The sequence below is a fragment of the Dermacentor silvarum genome, chromosome 11 (assembly GCF_013339745.2).
Source record: "Dermacentor silvarum isolate Dsil-2018 chromosome 11, BIME_Dsil_1.4, whole genome shotgun sequence".
Classification (NCBI taxonomy): Eukaryota; Metazoa; Arthropoda; class Arachnida; order Ixodida; family Ixodidae; genus Dermacentor; species Dermacentor silvarum.
In genome coordinates, this window is record NC_051164.1 from 52053846 (window position 1) to 52081595 (window position 27750).

General features: G+C 42.9%; 1 protein-coding gene across 4 annotated transcripts; it reads right to left on the reverse strand.

The window, feature by feature from the left end:
• Positions 1-27734, reverse strand: LOC119433864 (UDP-N-acetylglucosamine/UDP-glucose/GDP-mannose transporter-like). 4 transcript variants are annotated; one of them, XR_005188477.2, is made up of 13 exons: positions 27164-27734; positions 26945-26978; positions 17096-17182; positions 16909-16976; positions 15061-15132; positions 13873-13941; positions 11152-11254; positions 10444-10536; positions 8657-8803; positions 7338-7420; positions 6608-6688; positions 434-549; positions 1-333 (listed from the first exon to the last, which is right to left on the reverse strand). XR_005188477.2 is itself a non-coding variant. In XM_049659418.1 (13 exons), the coding sequence occupies exons 1-12, from the start codon at positions 27280-27282 to the stop codon at positions 6348-6350; spliced, it is 981 nt and encodes a 326-aa protein (XP_049515375.1). In that variant the 5' UTR covers positions 27283-27734; the 3' UTR covers positions 481-549; positions 6312-6347. The 4 variants fall into 4 exon arrangements, 2 of the variants coding, with proteins under 2 accessions (XP_037557071.1, XP_049515375.1); XR_007464540.1 differs by having other exon boundaries at positions 434-2874; XM_049659418.1 differs by lacking the exon at positions 1-333 and adding an exon at positions 6312-6372 and having other exon boundaries at positions 481-549.
• Positions 27735-27750: the final 16 nt, after the last annotated feature.

Genomic DNA, 27750 nt, shown 5'->3' on the forward strand with positions numbered 1-27750 from the left:
TTTGTTTCAACATCGTTTTTACTACTGGCAACAACAATGCAGACATGCAAAAGGGCAGACTGCAAAACAAGATCCTTCAGCAATTGGTTATATGTAAAGAATGTATATAAACCGCAAAAGTGGCTGTCTCTGTGCACCCAAATGGAGCACAAATGAGCTTGGATCTAGACTAACACAGTAAAAAAAATGCAAGCCTGCAACAGCTCTCGGCATGGCACAAAAGTTGAAAACGAGGCTCCTTGATCTAGAAAAATTCACACTGGTTCCAGAAGGAGTGCATGCACCGGATTTGAATTGTTTACTTGTTGTTCAACTTTATGTCCAAGGCATCATCTAGAATGAAAGAACAAAAAAGAAAAAAGTGAATATCATACCAATTTAATTTAAACACGCACTTCAGACACAGCACACCTACAGAACACTGAAACACTACCTTGTGGGTATCACAAAATTCAACAGCAGAGTGTTGAGAGTCCTTTAAATCTTTGATATCACTGACAACAGTACTAGAAAGCAGACAGCCCTCATCTTCTAGCGCGACTTCTTTTCCTGCAATGAAATTTCAATGAGCCAAGGTAAAACACTTCTAGTCTCACAAAATCTGCTTTTGTTTCGCTACTCAAGCTGCCAAAGCAAAATCATGGTACAGTAGTTAACATGCCTTGCTGTAATAGCTATTTCCAGTAAGGCTTTAAACAGGACAGCAAGCTCCTCCCACAATCTCAACACACAGAACTGTTATATCACAAAATGTGCAGTGTCATTTCCTGGTGTGGCATCTCTGAACTGGCTCCGATGTTTTTAGACAGTAAGAATGTAACAGATGCACTACTAATGAAATTACTACTAATGAAACTATCACATACACCTTACAGCTACAGGCATTATACCTTATAATTGCAATGTCATGCCCTGCAACTCTATTGATATCTGTCAGGAGAACCACCTGAGCAATGCAGTTCATGTTCAAGAAGTGCTCAGTTATTGCAGAAAGCACAAACACTTTGTCTCAAGAGATCGCTGTTGCTTGAAGCATAACAAGCTTACAAGACATTGCTTCTGTTGTGCTTTCAGCTAAAGAATGTGCATTCTTAGGGTGTGTTAGGTTATCACAATGGCATGATGGATCTTCTAGTGTGCCTTTGGTGTGCAAATTGTCATCCCGCTATTATTAGGCGATGTCCCAATTGGTCTCCTCCCAATTCCCCTCCCCCTGAGAGAAGACTTAAGAAAGCTCAGATTTCAAAGGCTACAATGTTGGTCGTTCTAAGCCAGTATTGCCATTTATGACTCCATATCCATATCTACATGAAATATGTTTGTTCTGTGGCTAACCACACCAGTGAACTGACCTTTTCAATTCGGAAGCACTGGAAGGAAAAATTGTGGGATGCAAAATAAATTAACGCATTTCATGAATATTGTGACAACTTCGATAATTCCACTGAGATATATATGGAAGGCACACTTGTCACTTTATTACTATTCACCACACCCGAGCACCTAAGTTTCCGAAACGTTTACAGTGAATTAATTCTGATATGCTCCCTTTCCTTCTTTTTTTTCTTCAGTGGTGTCAAAATCTCAAAAGAGTGTTCTGTCGCATGACAAGAACAGAAACACATCTTCAATGACCGAAAATGACGGCACATCAGGGACAGTCATCACAGCCACACCTTCAAGAAAGGCAGCGATGGTCTAGTGGGAAAAGCTAGTGGGAAAAGAAGGCATAGTTAGCAGAGCAGAGTTAGCAGAGCTTGTGGTTAGCAGGCACACTAAAGAGAAAGAATGAATCAGTTTAAGACTGATAAAGAATTCTTTGAAAACTATATTTTTGTTCATTTCACAGTGACACGTTATTAGAAGGAAATAATAAGGTCAAAGTTACATGTTTTGAATATCGCGCCGAAAGCCCTATGCGAGTATGTGAGTGCGATATCGCAGATTTTAAAGCATATTTCAACACCTCGGCCATTCTGGCTTAGTCAAACTTGTTGAAACTTGTCAAGTTCAGTCTTTGGCTCCTTTACAACACAATGTAGTCCATCTTTACCGATAAAACAATTAACTAGGCCTGAGCAGATGTCATCAAAACATTTATGATATCACAGCGAGCTGGTGCAGAAAACTAAGAGAAGCTAATTTTTTTTTTCATGTTTTAGAAAGCTAACTTACTGATACAACTCAAACTATATTCCTCTTTCATGTGCCTTTAAGCACAGATGCTACTCGGAAAAACGTTTCCTTTGATATTTGTGAAATCTTAATGAAACTTTCACCATTTACAGAGTTGGAGCTGCTCTTTTCAAACCTGTTTTTAGTTTTTTGATATCTCATTTGGTTAATTTTTTGCACACCATGCATTTGTAAAAACAATGCATTTTCGTGCAAGCTTAGGCGATAACAGTGAGCACAGGAAAACACAAAAAAAATTGCTCATATTGTTCCCACTGAATAGTAGAATTCAATAAAGCAAAAAAAATAGAGCGTAACATTTGTGTTTTATTCTAGAGAAAAATTCTAACGCTGAGTTTCAGTTTTACCATTCTCAACGAAGGAACTTTTGAAATTATCTTACTGAATACATTTCTGGAAAGCTCCGAGTGTTGTTTCTTTGAATCCAGGACATGTTAAAAAATAAGCACGCCAAATTTCATTGTGATCAGACTGCATAAAGTGCACAAACTTTAGTGCACAAACTCTAAGAATGCTACAAAATGAGGAACTGAGAAAAACACGTTTGAAAGTTTAATAAAGTTAAAAAGTCGCAACGCTCGAAAAACGCATGCTCTTTAAAATTATTTCTTGCGTCGCAGCAGCCCGGGCAACCATGGTTATTTGGAGAATGAGGCTTGGCCGGACTCCTCGTGCGATCTGCAATGACGAATGGCCACGTTGTCAGCTGCGAGACGCTAGCAGACAGCACACTTTCAGGCTTGTAACAGCCACCTTGTGCTCTTTATAAACGCCATTTTCACCCATTTCTAGTTGTGTTTCGGCTTTGATATTGATTTTTATTAACAGTAGAGCCACTAAACTTATCAAAACAATTGAAAACAAAAAATCTAATTTTTTAAAAACTCGCATTTTCCTAGTAGCATCTCCCCTTAAGATAAGGTTGCACCACACTACCAAACTTCATATTAGAGCCAAAAAATTGTAAAGTTTTCTTTACATGTAACAGTGGTACTTAATACAAGTACTGGTTATCATAATCTATTGCAGTGCATATTGAAGGTACAGTAAAACCTTGTTAATTTGACCCCCGCTAATTCCGACTCGTCCTTTGGTCCCGGAATGCCCCGTATGCACTATTTAATGGCATCAAACTATTCTTATTTCGGACGTATTTGGCCGCACACCAGTCATTTCGGACGACCCTCGGAGCATGGCAAGCACGGAGCTCCACGAATGTGAGACGTAAAAGAGCAAAAGTGGCACTAGCGTCCAACCGAAACAAAGCGGTGGAGCCCGCAACGCCATTCATCAGCATAAAACAACAGGAAATCTTTGTTTATTTGTATTTATTCGCGACTACAAGTAAAAACTCGCCACCTAGAGGCAGTGCCGAGAAACAGACGATCCAGGTTCAGGCTTGAAGAGAAAGAGGATGTTTTATCATGGAGATGCCTCGTAGTTCTGAAATCATCATGATGCCGCGCCAGCCCGAAAATGAAAAAAAGATGCACATCGAAAGACTTTTGTTGTGTACTATTATTCGTGTCATTGCGGTGGAAAGACAGCGATGTATGATTTCATTGTTTCCAGAAACGCAGACGACGTGCATCGGAGAGCGAATTGGATAAGAACTTCCACATTGGAAAAAGTTCACTGACACTATACCAGTTTGTTCGAAAGCACTTGACTCGGGACGACTTATTTTTTCCTGGTGAGTAGACCCATTGGTTTCTTTTTATCTATTTTAAATATTTTGCTGGCGTTTCAAATCGCGGAGTGTACTTTGTTCAGGCAGGTGCTTTGATAAATTATAGCGATGTACACTTAAGATTCACTTGGTTTTCTTGGTTTATAGTTTTCTACCCCAGCATTAGTGTTTCTAATGCTTTAGGCAGCAGGAATATTCTCGCTAATGTACTTTTGTCTGCAGCCACGTTAGGCAGACATGACTACCTCGGAAGGTCGGAGGTTGACCGTGACACATGTTACGCCGCGAGTCGAATATATCGTTTTCATAGCATGCTTTAGTTTAGTGGTGCAAGCAGAAGATGCTGTTTGCTCATTCAACTCAGAGAGTTGTCAGTTTATCGCTCCCAAGAAATTTCGAAGCAACTGAAAACAACGCTCGTTCCAGCTGCGCACAGCACACAGCTAGTTTGCATTCCGAATCTCCGCACAAAGCTAAATTCCATTAGAACTGGTTTAATTCGTTTGCAAGTCATGCATTTACACTCATACAACTGATTTTGCCAAAAGAAAGCCCCTCACTAAATTTTGGAAACCTGTTGGAAGAAGCTCAACTTGATCCCGATTGGTTCTTATTCACTTCTCACGTTTCACCTGGCTTAGAGAGCTTCTACGGGCGGCAGGTGTCTGCTGTGTTCCCAAGCCCGGGCCCTACCTTGAACACTAGCACAAACAAGTGCTAGTCATGAGATACAGACGAGCTTATTACACATGCATCAACTAACTATAAAAAAAAAGGTGCACGCCAACTAACAAACGAAACTTTCATGTGTTTTTATCCCAAGACACATTCACCAGGTAACTTTACACTCTCTAGCCTCGTTCTATCAGTGCAGAATATCCGTATTTAGCGCATGAAAGTACGACAGACGTTACTGCCTATATATTTTGAGATACTATATGTGACATACTGCAAAATGAATGCAGAGTTGCCTATGAAGGTAAAAAATAGTCGAGTATCATACTCGTACCAGTGGAACAATGGCTTGGAACTTTTTGGAGAGGCTCGCTGCGCACGAAGCACTTCCTTTTGCTAACCTCCGGATCGCTTGAAAGGCTCCTTGTCTTTAAAAAAATCTGATGTGGCTCACTGGGCAGGCCCGACGTTTGCACACACAGCTCAACTAGTAATTCTGCAATTTCGTTCGCTGAAATCCTTGATACCAACCTAAATAAGGTGATCAGCAGCAAGGACTCTTTTGGCTTCCACGAAACACCTCGATTCGACACCAACAAACCAGAAACGTGAGCACAGCACCAGGTGAAAGAGCCGCCGTGAACCTTGATGCCATAGCCAGCTTTGTTTATTTAGACAGTGTCGCTGGGACAAGTAACAGATTCTGGAGTTGCCAATAGCCTTTATTCTTGTGTTTGCTGCTGCGCATGACCCCGCATTGGGCACGTGAATTAACCTGTGCATAGTAGCCATCCATGATCGCATCAATAGTGACCACGGTTCTGTCTGTTGCAGTTGCACTTAACAGTAGCTTCGTTTCGACTTCGGTGCACACAGTGGCCGCATGCCTTTCAGAAATGTGTAGTCACCCTCCGTGACTGCACCGATCGCTACAGTGGTTTCGTCCGCAAGAAGTTGCGAAGAGCAGTAGTTTTGTTTTGACTCAGTGCAATGCGTAAGCGATACGACCGCAAGTCAGTCACAAGATGATGAGATTTGCAGCGTTTGCACTGCTTTTATGCAAAATCGAAACAGGATTTGCAGAGTCATTTGATAAATAAAATCATGTTGATGTAGAAAGCATTTATTTATTGTTCTCTTGAACCCTCAATAATTTGGCATTCGGTTATTAATTCATTTGGACCCAGGTAATCCGAATTAACAAGGTTTTACTGTACATGAATCACAACTAGTTGTAAAAATATGTCGTAACAGTCAGCTCTATATGTGGTTTTTCTCAATTCTTATCAAATGCTACCATTTTTAGGTAAAAAATTAAATTAAATGTGAAGTGAATGAGACTGACTGTCAGTTTATGCCTAATGATGGTACATAAATAGCCGAATCTCTACATGCATCTTGTTAAGCATGGCTCGTTCATCATGGTAATAACATCGTGCAATGATATCACATTTCTTTTGATATGCCAATGACAAGATGCTCAGTAGCCTTGACTTACAGTTGTGGTGGCAGCTATATGTGTTGATAAATAAAAAGAGGCTTTTTTCAGCATATAGCCTCCATGTAGTACTATATGCTTCTCAGAAAAAAAAAAAGTGAAATCTGGTATTCAGTTTATTATAAGGCAGTTTCGCTTTTATATATGCATATATACACATCTTTCTCAAAATTCGTATTCAACTTCATTAAAAAAATTTTACCATATGAACAACCATACTTATTTGTAATAAAAAAGCTTCACAGAACTTGCCTCAATTATGACCAGTTCTCACTCCTTTGAAAACAATTAATGACCAGTTTTGGCCGCACATCTTATGAAAAGAGAATTCAGAAGTGTACACGACGCTTTATGCGAGTTACAATCAAGCATTAGAGTGGAAAACGCTTATGAGACACGGTGTTAGCCACAGTACATGTCCGCCTGCAGCATCATGCAGCGAGAAGCTCACTAAGCTTGCTTTGAAGCATGCTAATGACAGAAAGCCAAGGAGGTTAAGAGGAAGAAGTAGGACGATAAAACAGACATCATCATGCAAAGGGTCTCACTTTGATTGCGTCGTGGGTATCTGTTGCACGCTCTGCTTCTGAACAAAGGTGAGATAGGAATACAGCAGGCTCCCGCCAACACTAAACACATAAGAAAGTGGGAGACAAACAAAACAAAATGTGAATGTGCGAAGTATCGCGAAAGATTTAAAGATAGAAGATTCAGCCTCCCTATGTTCCAGAAAAGCTTGTGACCACAGATCGACCACAGAGCACTTACTGTGGCCAAGTGTAATATGCGCCATGTTCCCCCCTTGCAATAATGCCTTTATGGCACTGCAGGAATTATGAATAAATAAATAAACAAATAATTTACTTCAGTTCTTGTGGAAGAGATCCTAAAGAATTTTGCGCTCTATTTGAACCTAACCATTCCACCTACTGGGTATTGCAGCTGCATTGCTTTCTCTTGGCTCAGAGCTTCGTTCCAACCAAACGCAACTGTCACTCATGTGACGATGCTTCCCAAAGCATTGCTATGTTAAGCAAGCACCAAGGTTTCTGCTACACAAAGTGAAACAGAATGCACAAAATCCTTTACGCCCTTAAGACGCAAGCAACACTTTGAAAGTGTCCATAAAGCTCCAATGAACAAACTCGGAAACAGGTGTTTTCAACAGTTCACTAAACTGAACACTTCCAGAGTCACCTACAGTAACATAATATGGCGAACTACAATAAAGACTTGAAGAGCCTGCTTTGCTCTACGAAATGATGTCCTTTTACTCACCTAATACTAAGGCCGACAAAATTGGATAGGTTGAAGATGTAGTCACCACCAACATACATTCCAACATACGTGGTCATTATGTTCTGCAAACAAAGAAGAAGAAAAAGGATAAGAAACTTATATGCAAAAAAAAAAGAATATACTTGCCCAGTCATTTTATTCAAAACAAATTCAATGATCGCTAATGTCAACAAGTCTTCACACTGAAACAAATACTCTAAGCACAAGTACAGGCTGCCCAAATATGAAAGAAATGCGAAAGAAAATGCCTAATCTTTCAAAAACAAGCAACAGTAGCAGAAGTGCGACCTCAGACTGCACTCGCTAGTACCTGCAAGTCGAAAACCCCTGCCCCTTTATACCTCCATTGATTTCAGTTCAAAACCAACGACAAACAGTATTATGCAAATGGTGTTGAATGCGAGTGAGTGTGAAACTAACTCCTTTTATGATGCAATTGTTGAGAACAATCTTGGCACACCAACCAGCAATAACACTGGGAATGGCAGCAAGTATTCAATGGCCTGCCAAGTTGTCTCTCTCAGTAAGCACCTAAAAGCGATAATCCTGACACAATTAAATTTGCAAATATGGCACAGAAAAGACACACCTGCTTGGCTTCATTGTAAAGCAGTATCAGTGATTGGCCATATTTTTTTCTAAGGGTCGGAGCACTGAGACCTTCACTTATTGCAAGAAATTAAGAAGCCAGAAACGTACTGTCGTGAATAGTAATTTTTGAAACCGAATCAAATACTTGTGCCAGAAGTGAATTGAATTGATTATTGAATACTTTTGAACTAGTTATCGAATAATGAACTGCAGTTTTCAGCAATACAGTGTAGTATACACAAGTTAGCAAGCTCCTGTCATTACATATCACATTATGGAGCATTGTTTCTTTTTAAAGCATAAAATGGAGCTAAGGAACAAACAAGCAGACTGTTCGGTGGATGCAAATAATAGCGGTTTAGCCAGAAATGCCTGGCTCCCAGATTTACGTATAGGATGCTTCAATACGTAACTTCTCGTGTTTCATGTTACTACAGCCGCCGGGATGAAATTAACCACACTTCAACTTTTATTTCTGATGGGATACAGCTGGCGATATATAAGTACTATTCGAAAGCTATTCATACTTATACAGATAGCAACAGTTCAATTGAAAGAGTGAATTGAATTAGGCAATGTTCAATTGGTTATTCGAAAGTTTTACATACTACTCACCCACCCCAACATGTCAGTTAACAATACAGTTTCCCCAAATGCGAGGAAACAGCGTTTGTTGTTCAGAGGCAGTGAGGAAACGCTGCGGGTACCTTTAGGCAGCCGACGATGGTGGTGGTGAGGGCAGAGTTGTATGCTGTGCAGAGCACCGTGGCATGCATGATCATGAAGCCCATGAGGCAGGAACTGAGGAAGGCACCGAGAAAGCCGGGCTCCAGCCATTGCGGGAACTCCAGCGCCTTTTAGCGAAGAGAGGACCAAAGGTACGCAGTACAGTTGGAACACAGCGGTTTTGTCGTACCAGTAGCATTGGATAAACACGCAGTTTTGCACAAGAAAGACTTTTAAGCGGGATGGAACGCACAGCACACCAAGCACAAGCTAACAAGTGTTTATTTCAGACAATTGGTTGATGCATTTTCATTACTTGTTAACATGTTTATGAGCAGAAAGAAAGGTGCAAGTTCTACTACACATCCACGTTTCTTTCGCATCTCCCAAGTCAATTATGGTCAGTAGTTAGTTTTGCTAAGTTCGCTGCATCAGTCGAATTTTTTACAATTGCAGCCCTACTTATATGAGACAAGGAGACAAAAATAAAAAGTCTACACCCGTCCTCCATTTAACTACCACACTGTTGCTCGAGGAAATGTTCAGTTGTGAGAAATACCAGAGGTAACATGAAACTAGTTTTTCAAGCAACATTTACTTGTGATGTGTGAAATTGAACGGCATGTTAGCATGTAACAAATTGCTTTCTAGCTGAACATTTATAGCCTTTTCTGCAGGAGATGTGTGTTGTCTTTTATATTGCTTGAGGTGGTACACGACATCTTCACCAAACATTTTTATTCTTCCAAATTTGTTACTGTTATATCCTGATCTAAACGAATACTTAATGAATGGTTTATACGCAGTGCCTAAAATATTAACCAAGCTCAATCATTCAGAAAGGATGGTTTATGTCTGCACTGGGTATTCAGCTTCAAATATTTTTTTGTTAATGGATGACAATGAAAGGCGGCATACAATGTGTCAAGCAAAATCTGTGGCGTCAGTTGGCGAGCGTGGTTTGTTGCCAGTTAGCAAAGCAAACAAGCTGTGGTCACAAATTAACCCAGCAAAGCTCGACCACCATTCCACCATCCAAGAAAAATTGAAAGAACTTCATTTATTTCTTAATTTTCGGCCGTGGAGAATGCGTTGGTCCAAAAAACAATGAAATGTTACTTGAGCAACAAATTACTATAGTACGTAATTATTTATTCAGTAGCTGGTTTGCTGAACTATACACAAGAGCAAACTCATTCCAGCATATAAAAATGCTACCATAGGGTTTGCCTCAAGTTTTCCAAGCTTAAATAAGAATTTTCAAGTATCAAACTTAGGGTGGCAAAAATGATATGTTGGGCTTCGTGGGGCTAAAGAAGCGCCACATTGACTACAAGACAATATTCAATAATCAGATATGATCAAGTGTGATCACACATAAACGATCACTTGTTCCCATATCATATGGGATTATTAGATATGTTGACAAAGAACCACACAGGACATTGTGATATCAGTAGCAGTTCTTCACAGTAATGGTAAAAACTACCCTAACAAGTTCAGCTTCAGATTGAGTTCAGGAACAAGACTTCGTGTAGCTTAATAAGTCAGCTTACGTTCACCAGTGAGGCAGCATTTTAGCACTTACATAAAAGCAAACAGTCAGGCAAACATTTGCATTGCTTCCACAGTGTGACCTGCTGAGCATAGATTTTAGTATACTAGTGTGTTTGTATTTTCACCAATGTTAACTCTATGGCCACGAAAACACCAATGTTAACTCTATGGCCACATGACAACAGGCAACACTCAACTGTAATGAGCTCACCATGTTCAAGTCGCCAACAGCCCACGACATAATAGCCAGAGGTCCCACCATGAGCAAGGCATTGTAGAAGAGAAGCTCATAATTGGTGAGGTCCTAGCGTAAGGAACAGAAGCACAAAAAGCATGTCACAAGCTGTTCAGACGAAAACACTTGCAAAAATGAGCTCTGCACCACAATTTCAAATTCAGAACTTTATTTCCAACAATTCGTTGGGGGTAATAGCCACGCGCTGGCTCACAGTGAATTATGCATTGTTTTAAAAGAACACTAAAGGCAAATATCAAGTCCACTTGGAGTGAAAATAAGTGTTCCAATGACTCTTATACCAAAAGCCTTTGTAAGTGAGAAAATGGCATAAGTGTAGGACTGCGTTGACACCACAGATAAAACATGATAACAAGCTCCAATAAAATAACACCTCACATAACCATTTATATAACTCATAAACTGTAGTCAATCACTGATAATAAAGTTTATTACTTTGCATCTGAACATGGGAAATGATGCAGTTTGGCCAATTTGATTGGACTACTCAATGAAAATTGAACAGCTTGGTAACCTTGATCTGGTCTCACGCAATAAAGTTTAGAGTTATGAGATTTCTAGAACAATGCACTGAACAGAAACAACACTGGAGTTGCAGTCCATACTGGGGTGTTGCTAACAATGTCGTGTTTTCTGATGTCAAAGAGTGACCAGTGCGCATACCTTAGCATCGACGACCTTGCGAACGCATATGATGTTGGCCGCAGTGAAAAAATCATTGAGCAGGACTAGTGTGTAGCCGCCAAGATCGAAGGACAGGTCCTTGCTGCAAGGAAGAGGACTCAATTCGGTGCAAGGCAATCCATGGACACATGGCTATTCCAAGCCCTGCTATTATGACCAAATGCATGGCCAGTCTAATCCACTGCTTAACACAGGACAGAGCTGTGGCAAACCCTTTCAGACGCCAATGAGTTCTGTTGGCTGAAAACTTACTTTCACTGCATTTCTTGCATATTCAGAATCATAAAAGGCATACAGCTGCAGAACAGATTAAGAATTTTCAATTCTTTAGCGAGTTTTGTCGAGTTAAGAGAACACGGACTCCATGTGAAAACTCACTGCAGGAACACCAACTATTTCATGTCTAGGGGGCTTGAAAAGCACCCATCCAGGCACTTGAAAGTTATGCCTGATGCAACATACTGCGAAAAACACTGGAAGGAGTACACCCACTACATATGACATACTTGCACCGAGCAAGTACACACAACCGTCCAGCTTCCCGCTCGTTTTACTCAAACATTTTGAACCCGTTATTCAAACTTACAACATGATTCCAATCGGAACAGTTTCAAGATGTATGAGACGCATTTTAAGTACCATTACTTTCATCAATGCTGTTGCTGTTGACACACTTTCTTGGCGTGCACAATTGTGTACACAAAGGATTAAGGTGGGGCGAGAATTTGAAAGGTGGCATGGAAGAATTGCAATTGGAGAAGTCATGAACATGGTTGCTCTTTTTAAATTCCTTTTATGCTATCAGTCAGAGTTGGGCTGCCTGTAAAGCTCAAAACATTTAGAAACCCAAGTATCAGTTTATCGTTAATTTTTGTTATGAACTTTTCACAAAATAACATTTTTGTCAAAACTATTAGCCACAGGCCTTTCAAATTCTGCAAATAGAAGGAAGCGGTATGCTACACAACTGGATCTAGAACCATGCAGATGCATAAAAGAATTACTTCTTCTTTCTTCTTACCCGCCGTGGTTGCTCAGTGGCTATGGTGTTGGGCTGCTGAGCACGAGGTCGCGGGATCGAATCCCGGCCATGACGGCCGCATTTCGATGGGGGCGAAATGCGAAAACACCCGTGTACTTAGATTTAAGTGCACATTAAAGAACCCCAGGTGGTCCAAATTTCCGGAGTCCCCCCACTACGGCGTGCCTCATAATCAGATCGTGGTTTTGGCACATAAAACCCCATAATTCATTTTTTCTTCTTCTTTCTGGGGTTTTACATGCCAAAACCAGTTCTGATTATGAGGCATGCCGTAGTGGAGGGCTCCGGATTAATTTTGACCACCTGGGGTTCTTTAACGTGCACTACAATGCAAGCACACGGGCGTTGTATCTTTTAATTTGTTCATGTAGTTCCACATCAGCCAGGACATGCTTTTTATTTGTTCACTAAACTACCATTAGTGTTCACATAATCGTTCTTTCGTTCTAACAATTTCTTTCACTCAATTGTCATCCACCACTCATGGCCTGCCAATCATCACAATAACATGAGCGGAGCACCACTTAAGCTGTTACTGAAGCGTGTAAAGGAAGATAATTGGAATAATATTATCATCACACTATCCAAGCTTAGCCACATCACTGATGATAGGAAGCCAACATGCTGCAATTCAGAAGTCATAACTTTAGAAACGCTACATAAGGTATCATACTCATTTGGTTCGTTCAGCGTTAACGTCCAACACAGCATTTCGATTACATAAAACTGCTAATCTCACAATGCGGCTATAGGTGCTAGTTAGATTAGTTAGAATTGTTACCGGTCATACACCATAGGTCTCTGCCAGCTGTGCTGTTGACAGGCACAAAGGAACAGACACTGCAAAACTGACACAGACAAGTGTCTATACTGTTTCCCTGCCTTTTAGCAGTTTGAAAAAATTTGAAGTTTGAAACGTGTCATGTACGAGGCACGCACTGCAGCCGACCTCCTCTCTCGCACTTCCTTCTGGGCACACTGTGCCACCTAGCTGTGTCGCCACGAAGTCCACTTGTGGTGCATCTTAATATATATTTAGACAAGACTGCCTGAATATACCGTCAAACCTCGATATAACTAAGTTGTACTTGCAGCAAGAAACTTTGTTATATCGAGAATTTTGTTATATCGAGGTTTCGTTAATTCACTAGAACTAAGATGGGGAAATGAAAGTAGTTCGTTACATTGCAAATTTCGTTAAATTGAGGTTCGTTATATAGAGGTTTCGTTAATTCAACAGAACTAAGACGGGGAAATGAAAATAGTTTGCTACATCGCGAATTTCGTTAAATCGAGGTTTGACTGTATGATGCAAGTTCGATTCTGCCCTTCGCCGGAACAACTTTGAAGTATTATTTTTGGCACTCAGGAGTGGTACATACCCAGCGGCACATACTCAGTGACGCAAGTTGGCCCAACAGTCGGTTTTGAACATGGTTCCCTCAGCTCAGCAACGCGATGCTCTACTCATTAGGCCATGGACTACCCAGCGACCCAAGTTGGTGTGAGAATGGTTGGAACACAGAAACAAACAAACCGCAAAGTGTGTAAAGCATCCCAAGAATTCTAACCACATTATTACTACTTATAAGTTACATAACCTCACTACTTATTACTTACAATACTGAAGTAACAAAGACTACACAGCAAGCACTCACCAGGCAGCAATCATTGCACCTCCCACCATGGCAAACACAGAGATCACGACGCCCGTCTGAGGCTTTTTCCTGAGGAAATGAATGATCAACCGTCATTCTTTTTACAGCGGCTGTCTCGGGAAAACAAATCTGCTGACACAAGGTGTCTCATCATTGCCTGCCACTTTTGCCTAACAAAAGTTACACACGCTGTCAAATGATAAAGGTAGATTCCATCAACCACAGTAACTACTCCCTTATTTTTAGTAACTCAGGAGTGTAATAAGTATGATTGACATCAGAAAAGTGTTCTTGTTGTGTTTCCCGTGAGAGATTAGAGTTTCTCCCTTAAGATAAAATTCACTGCTTTCTCTCAAAGCACATCTTTGACATACGTGTATTGATGCAAAGCTATCAGTAAAATGACTGTCTCTAGTTCCAATAGAGTTTTTAAACTATCGATATTGTAAGAAATGTTATCGATAGTAATAACACTGATAGTATTACTATTGTGCACTAGGACCGCTCAGAGGGCTACAATTGTTACTGCTGTATGCATAGCACATGGCTCGGGACATGTAGAGAAACGGTGCAAGGATTATGTTGTAGTGTTTAGGTGCAGTACGTCCCTTGATGTTACATTATCGATAGTGCACTTTCAATAGTACTACATTATCAATAGTGCACTATCGATAGTACTAGTGATAGCACAGTTTCAATGGTACTATCGATAGTCTTGCATCACTACATATTCGCCTTTGTTGCAACCCCTTTGGTATCACTTTTACTGTAATGGCAGAGCCTACAACACTGAACATAAAATCCAGTTTTGCAGTAATGTCATTACTACATTAACAGAAATATGCTTCCACTATAATTTTTATTGCTACCATTACTGCTTCTCAGCTGTCACAACTGCTGAAGAAATAATTAAACCACCTCCATGAAGGTACCCGAAGCAACTATGGAGGTAGCTAGTTTTGTAGAACACAGAGGTCAAGAAAGCAATTCTGTGTAATTCCTCTGTAAGCCTAAGCTGGTTGCTTTAACATAAAGCATGAGGTATGGCATAACAAGACCTACAGTGCAGCTATGGCAAACAACCCAAAGAACAAAACAGAAACCGGCAAAAGAAATAATTCAACATACATTTTAGTTCTAAAGCTTCTCAAACAAGGACAGATACGACAAGAGAAAAGTTGAACTCACCTCAGCACTAGGTATTCGCCGATCATAGTCATGAGAATTGAGAACCTACGTAATGCCGTGAACATCGGTAAACTGCAGAGAAAGACCACGAAACCTTAGCTCAACATGAACGATAAATATGTCGCATCTGTTATGAAGACAAATTGTGGACAGCAAACTTGGAACAGGAGAAAAACACTCAGAAGCGCACGTGCCACCTTACAATGTGGCCGGATAATGTTACACATGTTTTCCGCAAATCTCAATTCACACCATGCTACTGCCATCTAGTGACTGTAAATGTCCCATGCTTGTGGCTGCCGTGGTAACTCCGTGGGATGCTGTAAGCTTGGGTACTGCAGCCCACGCATGTTCCTTAAATTGCAGCTTTTCACGAGACAGTTATCAGAGTTGAACCGAGACCAAAGGGGTGTTTATGGTCCTGTTTCTTTCTCTGTGGCTTCAACCTCATAACCAAGAAATCGGGTACCATGCTTGGGTTATAACAAATTAAGTCATCTTATATTTCCATCTGCAGGGTTACATTTCTAACAGCTTTTGTGTTTCTCGCAGTCCACTATCAATCAGAAATGTGATGCTACATGCCAAAATACAAGGGTGCCGACATTCACACCTACTTCTTAAACAAAGTGCCAAGTCTAGGTCTACTTAAATCCTCTTTCCTGCCTTAGATTCCATCAGAATCGAAGTGAAGAATGCAGCTTGACATAGATCTGTTGCCCAAGACACATTTCAAGACATTTCACTCTTTCTGCTACTGATTATTGCACTAGATGTAACTGCTGTTATATATCTGTTGCTTTTTTTTCTCATGCGTGTCTTTCGTAAGCATCACTACAGTTATGGTCACTCTGTCTTCCCCTGAAACACTGCTGCTCACATGTAGCTTGCTCCTCAGATATTTAAGTTTTAGGTGCCTGTTTGGTCAAGCCTTGTCATAGAAGATATCTGTGCTGTCTTGCGACATCTGCCTCAACAGTATTCCCAGCAAAATGGTTGAAATGGCTCCCATATCTCATACAGTAGCCTTACAAGAACTGTCGCCCCAGCATATCTCATTGTGACATTGCATGTCTTTCTGCCTTTTGCCATGTGTGCCTGATGTTCACACACTTTCTTTTCATTGTATACTGCAGATTGGATGTTGCCTTCTTTTACCTCCCTTGTATCTATTTGGTTTTATATCTGTTAAGGGGAGTTCCACAATTCAGCCTGCATTGGAACCTCTATGGAGCCATATATGGGCAAGGCATTGGTGAGAATGTACAGCTGGATCAATGATGACCTAAGAACATCAAGCAATGCAGGCTACCAGGCAACCAGAACACATGGCCCAGACGCAGGTGTCAGTAGAGTGGGCAAAGCATGCAGGAACATGTGCCAAGATATAACAGAGGGCATAAAGTGCTAGCTCGGGTATAGCGAAGCAATTGAAAAGGCTCGGGTATAGCGAAGGAATTGCACTGGATTTGGTGCGGCATTTGCAAGTGTTTGCAAAGTCTTCGGTAGATTTCAAGCCATGGCAAAACAGGTCTATAGGGCTTCCGAAGGATGTCAGAGCTCTCTCATACAGCTGCGCTGTCTTTGACGTATGAGCTGCTTGAACTGGCATACATCAGCAAAAGGTTTTTTTTTTCTTTGCTTTGATGTTCTAGAGTTATGTTCCCCTGTTTCCACTTTAGTGTTCATGAATAACCATACCCTGTCCCACCGACCCTTGCCTTGCTCAATGCTTCCTCTTGAGAACTAAGCTAGTGCAGGTAACAGAAAAATGTATTGAAATTTTCGCTGAGGAACATTTCTGATGGTGCTACCTAGTGAATACAAATATTTAAAGTGATAGTGCACCTAATTTTTTGTGTGCCTCCAAGGCCACATATTAGATTGGCTCCGAAGAATATTGGAAGCGGCAGTATCTGTAAATGAAAATGAAGACATACTTTAGGTAAAAATTTAAAAAGAAACTTTCGTCACAGAAGCAGCAATGACAAAATCAAACCTTTCTGAAACATGCAATATGTTCACTTATTCTTACCTTGGCGCAGGTGGCGAACGATATATTTGGGAAATCTATGAACCCTGCTTGCCTTAATGCCCATATCAGGGTAATAGTGATAACCATCTGCAAAGTAGACAAGAATTTTTTGGTCCCAGACTAATTTGGCCATACTTTCTCAGTCAGCAAAATTGCACCGTTACATGCGCAAGCCTGCAAAAGTTGCAAAAGTCAACAGTGTAAGCACTACAATCTTTGTGATTACAGCTTTCAAGCCTTATGAAATCTTGCATAGAGAACAGTCTAAACAGCAGGCAAAAATATGTTTGTGTTACGATAAATGCTGCCAGAAGAATTGAAGAAATGTGGAAGTTGATATATCAAGTTGCATTCTTTATTGCTAAAATTGTAATTAAATTCTGGGGTATCAGGGGCCAGAACCATGATCTGATTATGAGGCACGCTGTAGTGGGGCACTACAGATTAGTTCAGACCACTTGGGGTTTTTACATGCACCCAATGACAGTAAACAAGCATTTTTGTGTTGCATCCCCATCAGAATGCAGCTGCTACCAAAATTAAATTCAAGCATCCCAAATCATGGAGACAAACCTGATAGGTGGCAGTCTACACTCTCTTATTTTTGCATTGCTTCTACAATAACAAAATTTGATTGCAAGTGAATCATCGTGACATCCATTCCTTCCTGTCCCTGTATGTTTCATTTGCCTCTTTTTTTTCACTGTGGTAGTTTCTCAACTCATCCATGGTTGCCATTTTGTAGCGATACCTTTTCTGACGCTATTGCTTCTCACGCACTTCGCCAGTGGTCAGAGTGACACTCCGACCACGTGTTATCAATGGGATCAGCCAGTCATGAGCAGTGGATAATAAGAGTGGCAAAGATTCGAGCGGGAGGAATCGGTATAATATTGTGGACCAGGAAACGATCCTCTAGTTCTGTATTACCATGTACTCTCCAAGCGCCCATAGTTGCACAGAGTAACATTCGCAATAAACGAAAGCAGCGTTCAAAGTTCGAGTTCAAGCCCAGCTGGGTATAACAAAGCATACTAGGGCACCTGTTTCTGGCTTGTGCGAGTAGTTGCCGAACAAGCACTAATAACCAACAGGGTTTAGCATCATCTCGGCTATAAGTAAGCCCTGTTGAGGAGGGCCCAAAGGTAAATTTGGCTACCTGAGGTCATTTCACTTGTGCCCGTGCCTAAGTACACGGGTGTTTTCACATTCCACACACACCAGAATGCAGCTGCATAGAATGGAACCAGCACCCTTGACTGTGCTTAGAAGCTGAACAGCATAGTCATCGAGCTGCTGCAAGCAGAGTATCGAACCGGAAGTCAACTGAAAACCGTAAAAAAAAATCATTTTTGCTCAAACTAGAACTGAACCTAAACGTAGCAATTTTTTTCACTCCGGAGTGAAACGGAAAAGAAAAAAATATGTTTTCGGTTCAGGTTGGCAACCTTTTTTGGAGTTCACCATTGATGCATTGCCTACTCTTGTGGCTTAACTATGCTACTCCATTTGTAAATACACACCATCTTCCTATAGTTTTAAAAGTAGCAGCACCATTAGTACGGTTTTTAGCGTATTGCGTCAAGGGGCGTACTAGGGTTAACGTGACAATATTTGCAATTGCATCCAAAGCACGAACTCGCCAGATTGTGATGCAGGCAAATTACCTGAGATAGTGGATCACATATACTCGTTGCTTGTCCCCAGTATGATTTCAACGGCAGGCGTTGATCTGTTCATTGATCTGTTCGTTGATCTATTCGTTAGTGCCCCTTAACAACAGGGCATTCAGTAAAAAAGTGTTACTGGGCCGCTGACCGGACATATCAATTAAGTGAGTCATGAAGGCTCTCTTAGAATATTTAGTAAGGGTGGGCGAATGTTTGAAATTTCGAACATGAACATTACACACTAACTATTCGTATTCGAAAATTAACTATTCAATATTTTCGAATATCGCAACTAACTAAATATTTTCCAACAACCTACTGTCAAAGTGAGCTGGGTAACTATTCTCCGTCTGCTAAACCAAGTACTGTAAATTTAGGAAATGAAACGACAACATTTTCGAAGCAATGCCGAAATAAAATGGGCTATGCACGCTGTGTTTTCAGTTTTGCCGCGGAAGCCTGCATGACAACATGCAATTTTTGCTTGTATTCTGTAATTCAGTGCTTCTTCTTGCAATCTAGTCATGGTAGCAGTTTTATCATTTACGCTACAACCACTGATGTTTTCCTCGGAACGGGCACACAAGTCATTCAGCAGCTTTTTATTTTCTTTTTCCAGAACCTCTGAACTTTTTTCAACGTAACAAGCCTTTTCAAAACATGGTCATACAGCAACCAGTCATTCTCGGTAAGCTTGCGACCAATGAGGCTCTAAAATTACTGAGAGGCTATTCACGCAGTTCTTTTATTGACAGACGTATCGCGCGTTTAAAACTGATCGTGATTGTCTGGTATAGTTGGCTGTCTTTTTTTTTTTTTCGCTAGTCAGCATGAACGTGGTACCTAATTATACCGAAATAAATATCTGTGCTATAAATATGTCTGTTTGCATTTGACTATTCGAATCGATATTCGAGACTTACTATTCGTATTTGAAAAACTTGATGACTATTCGCACATGTCTACTATTTAGTAAACACACAGGCCTACATTCAAGGCTGTGAACGGGCCCTTCGAACATGAATGTGTATATAATCGCATCCTACTGCTTGTCTCATCAATATTCCTCACTCCCTCACTTTTTTGCCTCTTCCCTTTTCCTCTGAACGGAATAGCAGGCTGGAGGACTCTCTGCGTTCCCTCAATATATTCTCTCTCTCTCCCGCAATAAAGGTTTGCTTCACAAAGATTCCAGCATTGGTGTTGGATTTGCATAATTCTTTTGTAACTATGCGCGGCCTGAAGAACAACAGGCGTAATCTTCGAGCGCAGCTTAGCAGCAGCGTCGAGTTCCTGTACAAAATAAATTTGTACTGTTTTCCCAAAGTTATTCTTCGGTTATGCAAATGAGCTTTTTTTTCGCTCCGCAGTTGAATCAGAACTGAACCTTTATCGCTGAACCAAAACGAAAACCGGAAGGAAAAAAAAATAAAATCGATTCGGCACTCTGGCGGAAAGGCTAGTTTGTGATGAAATGACAATGAGCAGCCATTTCTGGAACGTAATGGACACCTAGTGCAGAATCTCCATTGAAGGCCTGTGGCCTAAACTATTGGTTTCTTTAAGCATAAACTTTGGTGTGCCACCTAGCAGACCGTTTGCACAACACTGCAATCAGTGACGATATTTGCCAGAACTGATTTTCCAAGAGGAAGAAAAATGTTACTTTCCATCTCTTGTGTTATCTACACTAAACACCTAAGCGCGTCAAGCTGCACTGGTGCAGTAGCAGCAGTGCTGACCTTATGGCTGATGACCCACTGACAATAAAAACAAGGTTACGTGTCCCCATAGCTGACTACATACTTCTGATTCTACAAAACATTCCGGCAAGTGTGGTAATGGCGAACTAAAATTACGACCAAACAAAGCCTAAGAAGGACAGATCAAACACTTCCCGTTTGCGTTGTCTCATTTTGTGCATGACATGTTCACAGGGATATGCTATAATGTACTAGAAAACTGGGAAGTGTGCAGAGTGCGGGCCCCTTTTTTGATGACGTCGTGAGGTGGCACTGTCATCAGCAGGCATGGGTTGTCCTTGTGTATGCTCCCAAAAGGAGCAGAGTTACGCATACTTCTGTCATTGAACAAATTTGTTCCAACGCTATGCAGTAAAGCCACTCATCGGGCACGCAGTAATCGAACTTGGAGCTGCGTCGAAGTGTGCAACGAGACAGTGATGCCACCATGTAGGGTGGCTTGACGGCATCTCTCATGAATTTTGTTGCAGTCAATGCATAGCGAAAGAGTGTGCACGCTTAAGTCACAGCTTATAAATGTCTCGCATGTTGTTGGATGCGAACAATTATTTTAGCTGTCCACCGGAAACAATTTTGTTTCGTTTCTTGATGCGGCCGAGCCTCTGCGACCAGCGAGAGCAGTGGATAAGCAGTGTGCGTCACGTGAAGCGAGTGTATGCTGACGTTGCATTGCTTGCCCCCCTCCCCCCCCCTCCATGCACGTGCCTCTAGAATGTGCTTACAGCTTGAATAGAAGCCAACGATACGCCCAAAAATTTTTAGCATGCCCTTCGTTGGCATGAGACGTCAATATGAACCCTGCGTCTCCGTCATATGTGCCGACAATTTTCCCGCAGGCCTACCGCAAGGTGAATGCTGCCACCGTGGCAGAAAGTCCCAATAAACGCTGGCGCTATTTAAGTTTACGGTGCACGCGAAAAGAAATTTCTATCTCACTTCTAACAGCTTGGGTATCACTGTGACGTCGTTTGGTGCACTTTTCAGAGAGAAAAGAGCAACACTCTCAAAAGGGTAAATGTTCGGGACATACAAAACATAACCAACTTACTGAGCCTGTACAAATCTTTTCATGTATGGCATGTCATGCACGCGTCATTCATGTTCATGTCATGATGCATCATTCATGTTATGCCTGCATGCCATTAGTGTCATGTACGTCATTCATTCATATCATCGATGCATATCACTCTTATCATGGCATGCCATGCAATATTCATGTCGTTCATATCATGACACGAATCACATGTCATGTATGCTATGTCATTCGTTCTGTATGTCATGTCTGCATTTCATGTCGTATGCGTGCGTGTCATTCATGATGTCATTATTGTCATTCGCGACATTATATATGTCATGTCACGCGTGTTACCGAAGCGGCGGATTGAGATGTTGAGGCATTGACGGTAACGAAGAGACGGCGTCGCGTCCGTGAAGTTGGTTTTCCTGCAGCGCGGCGGAACGTTTGACGTCATTTGAGACCACGTGATGGCGCGCGGCGAGGAGCGGCGCGAGCGGCGAAAGGAAAGGGTAGGCGCAGGTGCTCTCAGGTGCTGCCTTTGGGAGGACATACAACGTTACGGCCCCCTCCCCTGCGTTCAGATTGCGCCGCGGACGGCGCACTTCCCAGTATTCTAGTACACCATAATTACACCATCACAGTGCGGTGCCCGATAAGACCAATCCTATCCCAATTACCGCTTTATCTCTGTATCACAGCCACAGTTTCCGCAGGACGCGGCCGCAAAGCCGCTAGCACATGCGGTGCCGTACATTCACTTTCCCTGGCAGGCCATATGCGAGGCTTTCACGCGCAAGCGTAGATGCCCCGTCTGTGAAATCGGCGGAATTGTTTGTAGCCGCGAGGGAAAGCGAGCGTCGGAGGAGGGAGGCACCGGGAGGAGGAGAAGAGAATCGCCGCGTTCGCGCCCCTTCCGTTTGTGCGTCGACGCCGCGGTTTTCGCTGCGCATATGTTCGCGGAGTCCACACGCTTGCGCATCACCCGTGTTATTCACGAAGTGAAGCGTCACTCACTTTTACAACACGTAAGCATTTCTATGCTTACCCAACGAGAAAAACCGTCCGCCCGTCCCGTAAGACGATAGTGCGCCGGCCTGCAGCAGCGCGCGAATTCACCTTCGTGCTGCCTCTCACTTTGAACACGAACTAAGTGACGAGAACACAGCGCTCACGAAGCTATCAGCCCTCCCCGCACTCTCTGCCCCCATCGCAAATCGCTATCAAGATAGGGGTCTGCGCGGCCGCGCCATACGCAGCCGCCGCCGGAGTATGGTTGGTCACGGTTGATAATGATTCGACGCGGGTGGATAAGGCGCTAAATAGCGATACCGGCTTATAATGATCGAAGCGTCATCAGCGCTCCTGGCGCCGCCACATGTAGTAGTCTGCTTGCTTCGTCAATTCACCTTACGCCGCCATCCGCAGCAGAGTTTCTGCGTGATTTTTTTTTTCTTCTCCCTCCATTTGGGAGTCGGCACTGCCATTTGTGAATACGGTTAATCCAAATTGTAACGTAGTCAGTTTGATCAATATATGTCCGCAAGACAATTAACTTGCCACTTGCACGCGTCGATCTATTGCGAAATTGCACTACATCGCCCGTTGCAGATTTTTTTTTTTTTTTTTTTTTGCCTTCAGTGCTCAACACAATTAAGACGCTTCGGCTGTGCAACTGTGGTAAAGTGAAGTGTACGTAAATGGGTAATTAAATTGTGAATCCAAAGAACAGTTTCCGCGGCACGTCGTACGTTTTACTCCCGCACATGACAACTGCACCTCGGCAGTGAAACCACAGCAACAACATCAAATGGCTCCCCATTCACCACTGGCTCACGAAAAATTTTAAAAAGAAAAGTACGAAATACATATCAATGCACAGTTATAACTCCGCACGGAGTGTTTGCATACGCAAACGTAGGGCTATTAAAGATCGACTGAACTGACGGCCTGCTAGACTCGAGCAGTACGGGCGGGTCTTTCAAACGCCGTTTTACTTTCGGAACGTAAAGGGCCCCTCACCAGGCCGTTGTTACGTGCTTTTTAATCGCCACGGCAGTTAATAAGTGTTTACATAGTAGGGATGTGCGAATAGTATCAAGTTTTTCAAATATGAATAGTAAGTGTCGAATACCGATTCGAATAGTCAAATGCAAACACACATATTCATAGCAGAGATATCTATTTCGGTATAATTTGGTACCACGTTCATGCGGACTAGCGAAAAAAAAAAAAAAAAAAAAAAAAGTGGTTACGTGCCCTTTTTGGAGCGTTCTACCGCAAGAATTTTTTTTTTTTTTTTTTTCAAGTTGGTTCACTGATAGCAGAGACATAAATATTGCAGTGTCGCTATTACCCGTGATTTCAGGAATCTCATACCGGAGCAGGAGGATCGCATGACGCATACGTCACGAGCCCCGCTTTTTTTTTTTTTTTTTCTCGCTTTTCTTGCTGCGCGACGCATTTCCGCTGACGGTCGAGAGCGCGCGAGCTGTTGCGTTTGTCTCGTCTCGCGCAACGCAGTGCACGATTTTGCACACTGTGCACGAGAACAAAAGAATAGGGGTACAATTCAGTGCTACACGACACTGAGGCAGACGCAAGCGGATCACACAGCGTGATCGCGCGCTGGAACAAGGTAGCAAATGACACAGTTTCACGGTCCCTATGATACATCGTGCCCATTTTGTGACACTACGATTCAAATTTTGTGACAGTGACACACCTATTATGGACGTGACCAGGACTTCACCTAAGCCTTCTCCGCCACCTACGGGCAACAGGCCTTCGGCCTGGCCGCCCACCCGACCTTGAACGTTGGATTCATGGACCGTATCATCGTTCACTTCTAGATTTTTTGCATGATTCAAGTCTATTCGTGTATTTTTGATATACTTTGTATTATGCCTAAGGGCAATCTTTCGAAATAGCTCTCGAAATAAAAAAATGACATAGTTTCGCTCTCAGCGCACGCGACTGCACGACGTGGGAACAAGCAGACGAAACGGAAGTACATGCACAGTCGTGAGCAAAAGTATACGGACCACAAGGTCGCCGGAAAAATAGAATTTCTTCGTAATTAACAAGCATAAACTGGAATTAATGAGTACACTGAAAAGTTCGCAATGCCAAGTTTAGACTGCAGTGCTCAATTTCAAGTTACGTTCAGGAGAAAATTGGCTTTTTCGCGCAACCCCTGGTCTGTATACTTTTGTTCACGACTGTACATCTCTCTTTGCTACGGTACGAAGTAAAACAAAAGACATGCAGACATTCGGTTTGCAGGTTTTATTATTTCGCCAAACTTTAACTCGTCTATTGAAACAACAGATCAAACAAATAACAGCCGTTGCCTTGAATAACGCTCGAAGTCACGTGTCATTGAAAGTGACGGCATGGCACATACATGTACATAGGTACAGCCAACGTTGGTACAGCGCACAGCGCGGCGCCCGCGAGAAGGGCAAATGGCGTTTGGTTTGAAATTTCAGGTTTCCGAAGCGCGTAGTGAAATACTTAAGCAGACACGATCGTTAGCGCGCATTTTATGCACTGCGCTTGTCAGCTCGACATGGCCAGACCTAGGGAGGAGCCCTTTAATGCAGCTCTCCCCCTCCGCCAAATATAGATAAAGAAAAAAAAAAAAAAAAGGTGAAGCGGCCCTGCATGCTTCAGCAAAAAAAAAAAAAAAAAAAAAAAAAAAAAAAAAAAAAGCTTTCGTCATTGTTTTGTTCATTACTCGCGCAACCTCTCCGACGGATTTTTCTTGGAACAGAGAGAAGCCCACGGAGACACCATCAAGACCGATCAAGATTCCAACAGGGCGCCCAGACCGCCGAAACCAATTAGAAGGACCCGTCGTTGTACTATGCAACGAAGAGCGGAAAAACCCCCGCGGTAGCCGGTCTTTTCCTTTGTGCATTTTTTCTTCCGTAGAGGACGAGAGACTTCAGCGAGAGTGCGATTCAGTGAATGTGCGTTTTCAGAACTACCTTTTGCACGCACCGACTATACGCTGACTATACACAGAAACTCATCTAGGAGTTGTCTAAGTATGCGTAAGCATTGTGCCACTTGCTCATCTCCACGCAGCCCGGTGTCATCATCAATGTTATGAAACTTGATTCGACCACTATAAACGACAGCGCTGCTGCGTGACGAACTGCTGCGAACGGCGGCGCAAGGTGAATTGATGACGCAAGCAAACTACTGCAGGTGGCTGCGCCAGGGGCGCTGACGACGTTCCGATAATTATAAGCCGTTGTCGCCCTTTAGCGCCTTATCCATCCACGTCGAACCATCCTGAACCGTGATCAACCGTACTCCGGCAGCGGCTGAGGTGCAGCTGCGCGGGCACTATCTTGAAAACGATCTGCTATGGGGACAGAGTGCGGCGAGCGCCGACAGCTTCTTGTGTGCTGTGTTCTCGCCGCTTAGTTCGCGTTGAAGCGAGACGCTCGGGCCATATCTTGAAAGCGATCGTCTTACGTGACGAAGGGTCAGGTTTCATTGTTGGGCAGGCATGAAAATGCTTACGCATTTAAAAAATAAAAAGCATGGCACGACGGCATTCAGGTAACGTGTGTGTGTCCACGATGTATCGCAGAGCACCCAAATATGAAGTGAGCGCCAATATTCTGGTCAAGTGGTTTCGGTTTTGCCACGCGCACCTCGGGAAAACGCGCGCGCCGCATCGAGCAGCAAGCAGCGGACGTCACTTGAGCAAAATTCGAAGGCGCTGGCAGGCAATACATCTATGGTAATATATCATTGGCTGTCTTTATGTGGCTTTGCGAAATGCGTGCACTGTGCAACGCGAGAAAAGTCGTGCAATCTTAATACGAAGAAATCGTCACACTTTCGTGTTCCACACGGGACATGCCCTTTCGATCGGGATCGGCTCATTAGCGCAAGCTGCAAGAGAGAGCCAGCTACGATGGAGAAATTCGACCGACATCGGGCTCGATCGCGACTGAGAACGCCCTGTGTGACTGGAATGTTACTAATTAAAGTCGCAGCTTTACACCACTGATACACAAATACGAGGTTCCATTGTGCGAACAACGACGCGTGGTAGTGTACGTGTCAGTATGCACTTTTTTTCACAATCAAAACACCACGTAATAGCGCTCGCTTGCTTCCTGCGCTGAGAAAAAGTGGTACACAGGTGGAAACAAAGTCGCGGAAAGCAAAATAAACCGACCCCAATGTGCTAGGAGCGCATTCCCCAGAGCGCGCACACATTTATTTCTTACTTTCTTCTGCAAATTTGCGCGATGGCACCACAGATCTGTGGATAGCACGCTACAGAGTTGACTATCAGTAGTTATGAAAACTTTTTAAGATAGCCTCTATCTCGTGCATCTGTATCTATTAACGAAGGGATGGAAGCTGGACATACCTGACCGACTCCCAAGAAAAGCGGCGATGGAAACCTGTCGGGAGAAGACAAAAACACAAAACCGTATAAACGCGCCCCGCCGTCTTGTATGACAGTTTAGACAGGTGAGCAAGATGAAGAAGAAACGAGCGTGTTACGAGAACCGATTGCTGGAGGCGAAAGTGAGAGTGCCCGTGCAAGGTTACATAACACGCATGGGACGCCGCGGGTTGAACTCACCCGTAGGTAGTGAGCACGACTTTGTTGATGATAATTATGAGGAACGAAACGATGCCGTAGAAAAGGGCGGACAGGACTTTGGCCCGGGGGCTGACCCGCGTTACGAGCGGATCGTCCATGGCTTCGTACGTGCGGGTCACACTCGCCAACTTGACAGGAAATCAAACTCGGCGGCACGCAGCGCTAAGAACACGGTTGGTCACCACCGAGGCAGCACATCCATGGTCCTCAGTGGAGACGATGCGGGCGGTACTCGTGGCGCGCTGGGCGCCGGCTCGAGCGAATCTATGCGCATAAGTGACAAACGGCGCCGCGTAACAGAGGCGGTACGCCGAAACGGTGCAGGTAACACATACACAAGGCCATGGACCGTAGCGCATGCATACAAATCACACGCGTCACACTTTCATGGCTTTCATTGCTCCTATCGGTGGATAGATGCTCACACAACACCTAGAGATGCTGCTGGCCTCTGCTGGCTGGAGTCGCAGCTGGCGTTCGCTAAATAATTGTGTGATTTCAGCCCTTCAGATACGGTGTACAAGTCGGGCTTCGAACAGTCGTACGGTGACGTTAGAGTTAACTGT